This window comes from Spinacia oleracea, chromosome 6 (assembly GCF_020520425.1).
Source record: "Spinacia oleracea cultivar Varoflay chromosome 6, BTI_SOV_V1, whole genome shotgun sequence".
Classification (NCBI taxonomy): domain Eukaryota; kingdom Viridiplantae; phylum Streptophyta; class Magnoliopsida; order Caryophyllales; family Amaranthaceae; genus Spinacia; species Spinacia oleracea.
Window position 1 is genome coordinate 36,581,937 of NC_079492.1, and position 13,373 is coordinate 36,595,309.

Sequence of the window (13,373 nt, forward strand, 5' to 3'; positions counted from 1 at the left end):
GCTTAGGCTTAGGGGTTGGAGTCAATACTCAGAATAATGAATTGTGTGTTGTGTCCTTTCACGTCGAATTTGGGGCTGTATTTATAGGGAAGAGTTCGTGGAAAGATAGAATTGTAGAGATCTAATCCAAGTAGATTTAGGAAGAACACGTCCCAGGTATTTTCAGCGCCCAGGGCTGGGCGCCGAAGATTTCGGCGCCCAGAGCCAGGCGTTGAAAATAGGGTCTGGGCCGTTTTCTTTGTCAGTTTTGGACTCTTAGAATCCGGAGTGTTTGAGACTTATTCGAGTCTTTTAGCGCGTATTAACTTTATGACGGAATGCGTCTGGGCCTGTTACGAACTCTAGGCTCGTTAGGATTTTAATTAATACGTAAATCTTATTTTTGAATCATATTAGGAATAGGATTCCTCTTGTAATTTCTATCTCATTTAGGATTTATGTTGGAGTGCAACACCTAATTCTGACAGGTTTCTATGTTTTATGACTTACCACTTTTAACAACTACCCATTACGGCAGTTACTATTTTTAGCAGGTTTCCATAAATAGCAGGTTTCTATAAATAGCAGGTTTCGGGTGAAATGAAAAGGGTGATTGAGATTCGTTATTTTATAGGAGATGTGTTGCCAAGTGGAGATTTATGTTGTCATCATCGAACCTTCCCTTTCGGGAATGGGGACAAAAGTAGGTGTCTACAATTTTGTAGCTCGAATGTGTGTGCTCAGAGATGACCCCAAATATGATTGGAACAACAAGGCTGGGACTCATTACAACGAGGTGCGAGCAGAGGTTGTGTCTGCTTTTAAGATTCCCTAAGCACCTATTGCTACAGTCGAGCAAGTTGGCGATAATGAATATTTTCGGAACGACTAGGGAACTGTTATGACTATTTACAAGTATTTTGTGGTTTTTGTTTTAACAGACAATGTTTAATGTTTAATCGGGGATAATTTGTGTATTCAGTTAATTATCTTGTCGAATGCCTGTTTTTGAGGGGCTAAACTGCTAATTTGCTATAGATGCTGAAATGAACATTTTGAAGCACACTTCTTTATGTTGTTTAGAATAGTGACCAGAGTCTGATCATCAGACTGACAGTACAAGCCAATTGACTAAATTCAAATTTCAATTTTAACCAACAATGCTTCATATGTTTATTTCTATCATAAATAAGTGATTACTTTTGATAACAGAACTGGTTAGCTCACTAATGCATCGAAATTCTGATAAGAGACTGTTAAATATGTACATCATATGCATTCACAATCTAAACAATCGATGTGTGATAGCTAGTAGAATATAGTTTAATGGTCTATGGAAAAGTTGATATATCAGATTCTGCAACAATTGCTAGCATTTTCTCATACTTAACTCTACATAAATCAAACTAACAGATAAGTCAGTTACGCATATAGGGAGATCCTGTATATGGTGACTCCTGCTGAAGCTGCCACTCTCTTTCCTTAAGGTACTGCAGAAGTGGTTGTGGTTCTGTTCTCCTGTCTGTCATTCCTGGAGAAGGATAGGGATTCACTCTTTGGTGATGATCCTGTATCCCATGAACAAGTGAAGTGCTAGGAAGAAATAATGGTGGACCGCCATCGACGTACATGGTTCCTGCAGAACCCCACGGATTATTATTACTACAACTCCAACTGTCAAAACTCGAAGCCTCCAAACCATGGTTACCAGTGTATTGATCTTGCACTGGGTGATTGGGGGGGACCCATTGTAGATTGTGATTCCCAAGATTAGGGAATTGGGGCCTACTCCAAGGTGAAGAATGATCAACAAAGCTAGGGAAACCAGGGCTTGGTTGGGGAGCCTCCGAGGGCTGTGAAGTAAAAATCACTGGTTGAGGAGTTGCTGTATTTATGAACCACACCGCGTTACTGGGTAATAACGGGGAAGGACATGCTACTGGAGATGCAGATGCAGATGCAGAGTCAGAGCTATCATTGGTGGACAGAGAAAGACTTCTCATCAACTCATCTGAAGCCACCACCTCCTCAATGGGTTTCAATACATTTCTACCCTTTTTTCTTGCATTGGATAATCTCTCCCCGTTATTAACCCACGAGCTAAGTGATGGAGGCCCGGCAGCTAGCGGACCCTCGGGAAATGTGCTAATTGTTGAACTATGAAGCTCATTTTGAGTTGACTGATTGCTTGATATGGGGAAAAAAGTAGGTGTGGAAGTTAAGGAGTTCATAAAAACTCGATTTTGTGCTGCAAGAAGTGAAGAAGCACGCCGCAAGCATTCATCAGAAGCTTCTGCTTTTGGTTGCTCTAATGGTATTGGCTCTGAATTATGCCGGGTGATTGGCTTAAACACGATATCTTCTTCTTCTTCTACCAGGGCTGATTTTCCACTATCTTTTGCCTCCATTACACTGAAACTTCTACTGACATCATCATAATATAGCCATTTTCTTGTCCTACCACCTGATCTCATTGCAATCTTTGTAGCTGCCTGAACGATTCGAAAGGCACGATATTCATTCCTCATTTTATAATTAATTTCTTCTTCCCAATGACTTGAAAAATCCATCGAGTCATGAGTATGAGATAAAGGTACAAATCCCCTCAGTTCATAATCTTCCCATAAAGCTATATGATCAGGAAAGCTTATTTGAGCCCTGTTTTGTTGGAGTTGGTTCAGGAGGTCTACAAAAGAGCCGAAGAAGTAGCACCTCGCGCTATCACACTTCTCATCCTCAACATCTACCTCATTAATTGCACCCACCAACCACTCCACGAACACAAGTAAAGCGGGTAAAAGAGGGAAGTAAATCACGGGGCTTCCCTTCAAACACCGATCAACAAAACGGCCCATGTATGTGAATGTAACAGTCAAAGCCAACTTCACTAGCATGGATTTCTGCATCTCATTTTTCGGCTTGAGAATCTTCTGCTCTGGAGCTTCAGTTAGATTGTGGATGATGAAAAGCAGGACAGAGATAATGTGCAGGGCTCGATAAGGGCCTGCCTTAGATAAGTTCATATTCCGGTAAGATTCCAATGCAGAGCTCAGTTTTGCCACATCCAGTGCCAATAATGCTTCCAATTCTATCAGAGTGGAATTAAAGGTGGAAGGGAAGCTTTCCAAACTGCAAAACACTCAAAAAATGCAAGAGGAATTACGTAAACTTCAGCTAAATGTGTTCATATTCAAAACTTAAAGAAGTGCACTAAGGAAATCATTAAAAGATATCAAAAAAGCACATGACCTAAAACTATGTATAGTCTTGCAAAATTTGAGAGGGTATGTTATGATGTTGTATTGCATTTTAGAAGGAGATACAGGATTACAGGGTGATTTACTGATTTGAGGAGCTTGTCTAACTGATATGGATGAGCTCAATATATACCAACCTGAAGGTAATAATTTAGGGTCCAACCTCATGTCATACTCATTTACTACGTCTTTAACTCTTTCTGTATAAATGCATCTAGCAAATAAAGACACTATCCTCAAAATTTCAGGTTAGCGAGCCTTCAATTGTTCCGTGCACCGATAAGGAAGGAGCATGATCAATCTCAAGTCCCAAGGTTGGTAATCATACTTGATTTTTAGTACAAGTATATATTTCTAAGAAACCCCAAGCAAGAAACCATTACTCCTAATATTGATGTATCGTTTTGTCCTAACAAATGGTTTCTTAAATACGCTTAAATTTAAGTAATCAGTAGGATAGATAAGGTTACATTAGAAGCTAGTTACAGAAGAACTTCAGAGATTCAGTAGAGAACAAATGCTTCTTTAGTTAGTTTGGAAAACTGAGGGGAAAAGTAATCATATATCTTGGTAAAAGAAACCTCAAAAGCTGCAGTTAATTGGATTATCATATCCAATGCTTCGTATTAGGAAAGATCATTCTTCTGTAAAACTCGTAGCAAACTCAGAAGCATTATAGGCTAACCATAAGGAGTGAATGCCATTATGATTAACCTTTGAAGCAAACAATATGTCTAGACAGTCCAGAAGACACTAGAAGAAATATCTAATACGTATGGAGTACAATATAAGCTAACAAATCAAACATAATATTATTCTAATCACTTGATTATTCACATACAAGTTTAGACATCAGTGCAATTATAGATTTGTGAGAAGGATATGTACCTGGACTCTAAGAAGAAGAAACTAGTCGTTCTGATAATAAGAATCCAGGCATCAGTCGGCATAGTTATATTAGGTTCAGTAACTTTCAGAGTGGAGTTATACAATAAAGCACCATTAGCAGATGCCGCTTTATTTGGGCTGGAAATCCACTCAGATGGTTTAGAGAAGTCATACACATTATTTGACTGCGAATCCAGGTTAATTGACCTATTCTGCAAGATCAGAAAGGGCAATATCTAAGTTTCAATATTTACTAGGCATCAAAAAGGGGATTAGTACACAAAAAAAGCAGTAGTTGTATCTAACAAGCATGAAGCTTACCCTTTCAAATAGTAACATTAGGTTTTGCAAGGCATCTTGGAAAGGTTCTTTAACTGCCAGACTTCTTATACAGTGGTACAAAGCAAGGAATTCATCCCCAATATATGTTGCCAGCACTGCCAACTAGAAACCATTATAAGGACATGCATAAATTCCTCACAGCCTTGCTTGTAATATTATTCTGCATCTGAGCTATATTACTCGGACTCCTCATCGCACCTCAACTCTCAACACTGACAAATTTGGAAACTTTACACTTTTTATAGACCAAAAACTTGGATTTCATAAAATAGTCAAGTCTGATAGTTTGATACATACCCATGTCTTAAATGAGTACCGAGTCCAAGTAACACAGCAATTATTAGCATTAGAGAGTACATGAAGAAAATAAACTACCTGATTTTGGGGGTTTCCCCCATCGGGGTAAATCTTAGCTGCTTCCAAGTAGTAACTAGCAGCAGCAGACCAGTTTCTTTGCTTTTCAGTGGGCTTTTCATACAGTTCCTGATATCTTGCTAGATCCCCAAGACAGATACAAAGACGATGAGAAACAAATTGGCATTTATGCAACTCTGTCTGTTCTATGCGACCTGAAACTCCATCATTCTTATAAAACCAAGGCTCATCAAAAAGGCCGTAGAATCTTTTAATTTTTCTGATTAAATCTTGATAAAACTTTGTTGCTTTTGACAAAAATGATCTGAACCCTTCCGTGTGTGCAACCACCATGTCCTTATTTGCAGCCTTCTTTTGGTTGGTTACAACCATCTTTTCTTCATTGTTAGCTGAACTTTGGGATACTCTCTTGCGAAATTCATCAATATGCTTGTAGTGAAGCCTCCATAAAAGATATTCAATGTTTTGAAGGTCCGGTAGCTCATTATTATTGAGGAAGAGTTTCTCATATATACAACAAGCCTTATGGTATAGATCTTGAGCATCATTATGCAGCACTCCTTTGGAATGTATACATGCCCAAAGTTGCTTTTCAGTGTCAGAAACCTGATTAAAGAACATCAAGGAACTGATTAAGTAAACAAAGGAACAAGAAAACTCTAAAGATAATTCCGGAGACCTGTTACCTCAGCTAAATCGCTTCTTTTCTCTCTCCGGTTTTTCGGAGAGTCGGAAGAATCAGTAGGCATGATCAACAGGCAACCTTGTCAGCAATCCAATTACTCAGACCAAGAAATAATGTTTGCATAAGTACCAAATCAATTTCCACCAGCCAATGTCACAAAAACGGACTTCCTAAAAGAAGCATATAACACTAACATCAATGAGATGATATGAAACATAATGAGAATACAACAAGAACAACACGGCACACAATCTTATATGAGTAATCAGGAAGCGAAAAGTCCAACAACTAGAAAACTTCTGTTGGTTGCCAACTACTTGGCAAACATCCTTCTCAGGACAAAAAATTGCACATGATTTAAGAGAGATCGCGGCATGAATGAGTGTCGATTTCAGCTAGATATTGAACAACAAGATTGGTGTAGCACAAGAACCCCAGAGACAATCAAAATTGAGCTTTTTATTGACAAAAAAATCAGTATAATACAAGTACCCAAAAGATGGGATATTTCATCACCCTAAAAAGATAATTAGAAGTACAATAACTTATCATCAAAATTCCAAGTGAACCACAATATGACAAGTCATTCTAAAACCAATTGCATGTTGGTTCAGTGGTGATTGGGGCTAAACTTGGTAGGGAGAACTCGTGTTCGATCCCCCGTAACAACAATTGGGAGGGAACTGGAACTTATCCACCCAGAACTCGCCCCGAATCCGGATTAGCCCTAAGGGTGAACCGGGTGCTAACGACCAAAAAAACAATATGACAAGTCATTGAAATCGGACTTTTCCCTGACTATAGAAGACACAAATTAAGAATCCCAAACACATCCATTACAGTATTAAACATTCAATTTGCCAAATTAATCAGAACAGAAACATAGAAATAATGTATTAAACACATCCATTACAGTATTAAACATTCAATTTGCCAAATTAATCAGAACAGAAACTTAGAAATAATGTTACAAAACCCACCTGCATAATACCGAAAATGCAAACTTACAAAAATCAATCAATTTAACACAAAAGTAAGAAATCAAAGAACTTTCTCAAGGAATATCACTTAAATATTTTGCATTATAATAACCGCGAACTTAATTAATTAATTAATTAAATAATATACTCTCTCCGTCCACAAATAATCTTCTAGGTTTAGACACCGTATCTAAAGAGTAAACAGCAGGATGCAAAACCCACCTCCATGAGTAGGAAGAAGCAAACTTACAACCATCATACAAGTCAGCATAAAAGAGTGATAATATCAAAGAAAAACAGAAATTAAATACTAACCCACTAGAAATTTCAGTCAGATAATCCAGAAAACATTTCTTCCCATCAAATTCAAATGAAAATTAAAGGAATTGAACTTCTGACAGGGAAATAAGCAGAGAGAATTAAAACAGAGAAAATTCCATGAAAATCATACCTTAAAAAAGAGCTTTCTTTTGGCAGTGAAAAGCAAGCAATAAATAAATGGCCACCAAATTTAGTTGAAATTATGCAGGTGAAATGTATGAGACATTAATGGCAGAGAATTTGAAAGCGCGGGGAAAAGTAGAAGAATGATAATTTAGGGGGAGAGCAGTAAATGTTTATGTGAAACAGACAAACTGAAGGGTGGGCTGATCATGAGAGTTTAGAAGATTGGACAAACAATTATCCCACAACTCATTGCCTTTGGATCTTATTTTTATGTCATTTTCCATATAATAAGACATCATTGTATTAAATACGAAGTATATGTTCATGCCACACAAATTCTTATTTACAATGGGTGTACGATAAATATTGTACACCAAAGTAAAAGTTAACCCAAAATGCTTAAAAGTTAAGCTTATATATGTAAAAGTTATCTATTTTTAAGTGATAAATTTTTTCATTTTAGTAAAACTTATTTCTTCAAAATCACTAATAATGTATAAAATTAATCATTTAACCATTTAAAATATTTATCTATCAATTTTTTTTTACTAATATAAAAGTTAATCAAAACTAGGTTAAAGTTACAAAGAAAAGGGTTAAAGTTATCTTGGTGTACAATAAATTTATTGTACACCTTGTGCGCGCAAGACCTTTTGTCATCCCCACATAACACAAATTTTATCTGGAGGAGTACTGTAGTAGTACTAGTTTATTATTGTTTCGTGGAGCTACGTACTTTTAGTTGAACTCGAGGTTGGCAGGTTGCGAGCAATATGGACTTGTATATGAGTTGTATTACTTCTATTGTGTGATCAGAGTGTTTTATTATCATTTTTCTTGAATGTTTGTGTAAGTTTATGTATGAGATAAATATTACCAATGATGTCTTGGCCTAGTGGTTAAGACTGAGGTCATGTGTCCAATAGGTCTCAGGTTTGAATCCTCCCGCTCCCATTTGTAATTTATATTGCCCTTGTGGCTCATTCGCACCAAAAAATAAAATAAAAAATGTATGAGATAAATATTTAAGATCTTGAATTTATATGAGATACCTTATGAGTTATGCCTATTGTGAGTCATCTACACGTACCGAAACAAGTATGATTAAATTTCGACAATAACATTAGTTTTATCGGTCAACCTAGAAGTTGGATTACTTTTATATTTTTCTTTCTCCTCCTTCCTCCTTGAGTTTGGTTAGATTCCATAATCCACTTAAAGAAATCATGCTAATTTAAGGGAAGCTATTGCCTATTGTTATAGTGGTGTCATATGGGAAACGTAAGATTGTAAAGGAAAGGATGTGGTTATGTGCAGTTGAACAAATCTATTGACTTGTTCTTTTCACATTATTTTTGTTTGAGAGGACATTGTTCTTTTCAACTTAAACAAATACTAGCAATACTTTTAGAATAATAACAAACGTTAGTGAAAAAATCTTTTACTCAAAAACTCTATCTAAAACATACCAATCGAGTGTACGATCTCGATTTATCTGAACACAGTCTGTATCTCCTATTATCTGAACACAGTCTGTATCTCCTATTATCTGAACACAGTCTGTATCTCCTATTCTCTTAATTTGCATGCAAATTGTATGTGTTAACAACATCATCTGAAAACAGAAAGATCAAATCGACCAATCTAACATAGTGAAAGATATTTTAATCGTACAACTTCCACGTAGATAGACTAACCAGTCAAATAGAGTGAAGTACGATAGAGCAACTACCTAATCATCCAACATATTCAACAACAAAATTAAGCTAACATTGAATGCATATGTATAATTGTTTGTTTATATGTTGAGCGGTTGAGATAGATTGGTGGGCAGTTGCAGAACTACAATTTATAAAAGATTAAGGAAAAGTCAGTGGTCGTTTTTCTGTTTAATGCTTTTTCTACAGATCACACGCCATTTGTTCTAATTAGAAACGGTCAATATGAATTGTGGGTCTCTCTTGCTTATTGTGTGGGCCCCTACTCAAAGTTGATTTTACTACAGTATCTGTTTACGTTACTTCTTGTACAGTGTTATTGAGACGACTTAATTAACTAGTTACTCCCTCCGTTCCTTAATACTCGCACCGGTTTGACCGGTACGGAGTTTAAGACATTTTAATTGATTTATTAATTTAATGGTGTTAGTTGATAGTGAAGTATTTTTTTAATATAGTTAGTGGGAAATGTGTAAGAGGTGGGTTGTGGTGAGTGGGGGTGTGAATTTTTAAATGATTTTTTTGTAGGGAATAGGGGTGTAGGTGGGGTTAGTAAGTAAGTGTGAGAAATAATATAATATTGGTATAAATTCCATTTATAGAAGCGGTGTAAGTATTAAGGGATGGCCCGAAAAAGAAAGCGGTGCAAGTATTAAGGGACGGAGGGAGTAACTGTTTGTGTGCTTATGAAAAGATGGGTAGTAGACTGAGTAGATTAGACAATTAAACATCCAAATCGTCACTAATCCATGAAAACAAAAACAAAAGGCTAACACCATTTGATAAAGATAGGCCTTGTAATGTGTCGGGACGTGTTTCGTGTCGAGCATTCGTGTCGACCAACTTGTTTTTACCAGGACGGAAATTGTAAAAGGGCGGTCAATATACGACTCAAGCCCACACGTATTCTACCTTCATGTTTAAGCCTAATTTTACTTAATTTAACATATTTTTTTGGTGTCGGGTCATAATGTGTCATGTCTTGTCGAGCTTTTCTATAAAAATGTGCTATGATCCCAACCTACAACTTCGTGCCTATGTAGGGGGACGTGATTTTCCCATGCGCTGGTCGTGCCGTGCTATTTTTGTGTAGGGTCGTGTCGTACGAACCCAGTGTCATCTTTACTACTTGACACTAAAGTTAGACTAATGATGAATTCACTCAAAATTATACGGAGTACTCCTTAATCAATTAAGTAGTATCATTTAGAGCAACCTGCCTTGATTAACCAGCCATTTGACATTTCCTCTCTCCCTCTCATTTAAGGGTTTTAAGAAAATTGGGGTTTCTTAGGTTGGAAATAGCCAAATTTCTTCAACCTTTCTCTTTAACTCTGTTTTTTGCGTTTGGTCTCAATAAAACTACATATTTTCGGTGTAGTAAGTTCCTACTGTGAGTTTGATTCTAGTTAAGTTTTGTGTGTTTGATTAGTTTAGTTCAGTTTGTTTCTTTCGTAGAGATTTGCGCGGGATTGAAAATCAGACGAATCTGGCGGAAATCATATTTATCACGGCTACAAAAAAATCTATAGACCCCCTCGTTGAAGAAGACTGTAAATCACAACGATATAAAAGAGGGTATACAGAACGTTCGATCGACTACTGTCGTAGCAATGGTGAAAGAAAATTTTTATTAGGAAATTTTTATTTGATTCGATTGTTAATTTTATATTCAAACTAGATTAGGTCTCATGCATGCACTGATATTCTAAAATCATTTGACTATTTAGTTTAGCTGAAGTATTAGAGTATACAATTTATATCCTACTACGTATTACATATTTTATATGCTTGTTAATTGAGCAAAATATTCGATATATTAATAGGATGATTTGACCAATATATTGAGTAAATATATTTTTTCTTATTAATATAATGATTTGACTAAAGTATTACCAAAAAATTTTTTTAGCAAATTATTACGGAGTCTGTTACATATATTAATTTTTCAATCTTTAAACAAATAACTTTTCCATATATAAACAGCAAATAAAAAAAAGTATTTTAGGGGAAAAAATTGGAGGAAATTTTTTGGACCAGGAGATGACACGTGTCATTCTTGGTGTCTGTTTTAGTATAATGTAATAGATTTTTATATAAATGTCGTATCACTTTTTTGTAGGGGTTTACAGTTAAATACATAACATGATAGCGGAATAACTCCAAAGCCAGGAAGCATGTATAAAGTACAGATCAAGCATTACTTACGTTCGTAGCGTGTTTTCCCTTAATTCAGCGAACACGAACAAGAACCCCAAATGTCGTTCCTCTACTTGGTTCACCGACATGTTCAGATCCGTCTTGAGATTGATGGCTTAATTAGATCTCCTTCAAGATAGTTTAGCTTTTGTGATGAACACTCTTATGGAGGCACATAGAGAATTAGGGTTTTCTCTTGGCTTAGGTTAGAATATTGGATTGATTAGATTAGGAAAACATGTGGAGTAGGTTATTATTATAACCTATCATATGCTGCTGCTGTTGTTGCTTCCTTGCGCGCGAACCAAGACAGCCAAGGGCCATGGGCCAGCGATGCGCCCATGGGCCTTGCGTCTTGTGTGCTTGGCTCGTGGGTTTGCTTTCGTGTTTTTGTATTAAATTATTTATTCAATAATTTATTTATCGTTTTGTGATCCATTGTCGTACGATACAATTACTCGTTTCACATAGGTTACGAATATACGCAATACGATATACGATTTCACGATCCAATATTAAATAGTATAATTATGTTTTCCGAACTAATTTCCCGAAAGCTATTAAATGAATTTCCTATTCATTTAATCCGATGATCTGTTACATGCTAATGGTGTGATCTTATAGGTTCAGTCAAGAGTAAGTTGTGAGCCTAATTAGATTAGAACTCACTGATCGGAAGCATTTCTCCAGCCAGCTGTTCCGATCACTTGATCTCACTGAATTAATTATTCGTAATTAATCTGAACATTTGGTATTAGACCAATGCACATTTGGTGAAGGACACATTTCCTTCAGTCTCCCACTTGTCATTCATACAAGTGTGCATTCACATTCCTTTGTCGCTTAGTGTTATTTGTTGAACATAAGGTAAGATCCAAGCCATCCTTATAGGTCCAGAAGTGTTTCTCGAATTACTGAGTTCAACTGTTAAACTTTTACAGAAGGTTAAGCTTTAACCATTCTGAGCACGACCATGCATTTTCACAGTATCTAACTCTTCGAGAGGCCTTGTTACACACAACATCATATCCTATCTAATATAGGAGGACAATCCAGTCTTGTAATCTATGAATACTCACTTTGATTCATAGTACGCCCAATAACTGCTTTTATAGTCTCCTTTCACGGTGCGACGTTTAGCGAGCATCAAAGCAAACTAATCTTCAAACGAGCAATCATAATTACTCATGTTTTGAGGAATGATTCTAATCACCATTAATGAAACCTACTTATGACATGACTTTAATATCTTAAAGTGTTGTCATGGTCAATCCAATACAAGATACAATAAGTATTTATGCAAAAGATTTCTGACATATAATGTCCATATAGTTCAAGAAACTTAACTATAAATCTACTTGCAATCTAATCTTCATTAGTCATTGGCCGTCCAACCTTTCAATGAACTGGATTAGGGATCCTTTGTGACTTCAATATTCAAGTTCACTTATGGGTGTTTCTTTGCCAAAGAATCCATCTTGACATCACATTTGAATGTTTTGAATCACTTGGACTTTATCATTTAATACTAAACCAAAATTAAATGAATAATAAGGAATTTCATAAATATGAAATGGTTAAACCAATTGTTTTAAACACAGATCTAACAAATGTTCTAAAACAAAACTTAGAAAATCAAAGCCATTCTCCAACATGCTTGATTCCCATGGTTGCTACATGTGCGTTGTTCTTCACTTGTGGCAACGGTTTAGTCAATAGATCCGCGACGTTATCGTCAGTTCCAACCTTGCAAATCTCGATTTCTTTCCGTTCAACGATTTCTCGAAGTATGTGAAATAGCCGCAGTACATGGTTGGACTTCCGGTGGATCATAGGCTCCTTTGGCCGGGCGATGGCTCCACTATTATCACAATATAAAGCCACTGGTCCTTTATGGAGGGGACAACCCCAAGTTCTTCAATGAACTTTCGAATCCAAACAACTTCATTTGCTGCTTCTAAGGCAGCAATGTACTCGGCTTTAGTTGTAGAATCCACAATAGTGTTTTTCTTAGCACTTTTCCAGCTTACTGCTTCACCATTAAGGAAGAACACAAAACCAGACTGTGATCTGAAATCATCTCGGTCGGTTTGAAAGCTTGCGTCCATATAGCCTTTAACAATCAACTCACCTGTACCACCATCAACCAAAAATTGATCCTTTGTCCTTTTCAGGTACTTTAGGATATTCTTGGCCGCAGTCCAATGCGCCTCTCCTGGGTCTGACTGGCACCTGTTCATTGCACTAAGTGCAAACAAAACATCCGGCCTTGTAAAAAACATAGCATACATGATAAATCCAATAGCCGAAGAATATGGAATTCCACTCATCTTTCTATGCTCATCAGATGTCTTGGGACACCAAGTCTTGCTTGGATATATGCCATGTGACATGGGTAGATGGCCTCTCTTGGCTTCCATCATACTGAACGTAGCTAGCACTTTGTCAATGTAAGTGCTTTGGCTTAGTCCAATCATCTTCTTAGATCTATCCCTATAGATCT

The 13,373-nt window shown here is 36.6% G+C and overlaps 1 protein-coding gene across 2 annotated transcripts; it reads right to left on the bottom strand.

Moving 5' to 3' along the window:
• Window positions 1–1,179: 1,179 nt before the first annotated feature.
• Window positions 1,180–7,213, bottom strand: LOC110799717 (nonsense-mediated mRNA decay factor SMG7-like). 2 transcript variants are annotated; one of them, XM_022004994.2, is made up of 6 exons: window positions 6,958–7,213; window positions 5,528–5,696; window positions 4,842–5,447; window positions 4,446–4,568; window positions 4,125–4,336; window positions 1,180–3,108 (listed from the first exon to the last, which is right to left on the bottom strand). In XM_022004994.2, exons 2-6 carry the CDS (start codon window positions 5,588–5,590, stop codon window positions 1,398–1,400), a joined length of 2,715 nt encoding a protein of 904 aa, XP_021860686.2. In that variant the 5' UTR covers window positions 5,591–5,696; window positions 6,958–7,213; the 3' UTR covers window positions 1,180–1,397. The 2 variants fall into 2 exon arrangements, with proteins under 2 accessions (XP_021860686.2, XP_021860687.2); XM_022004995.2 differs by having other exon boundaries at window positions 6,822–6,960.
• Window positions 7,214–13,373: the final 6,160 nt, after the last annotated feature.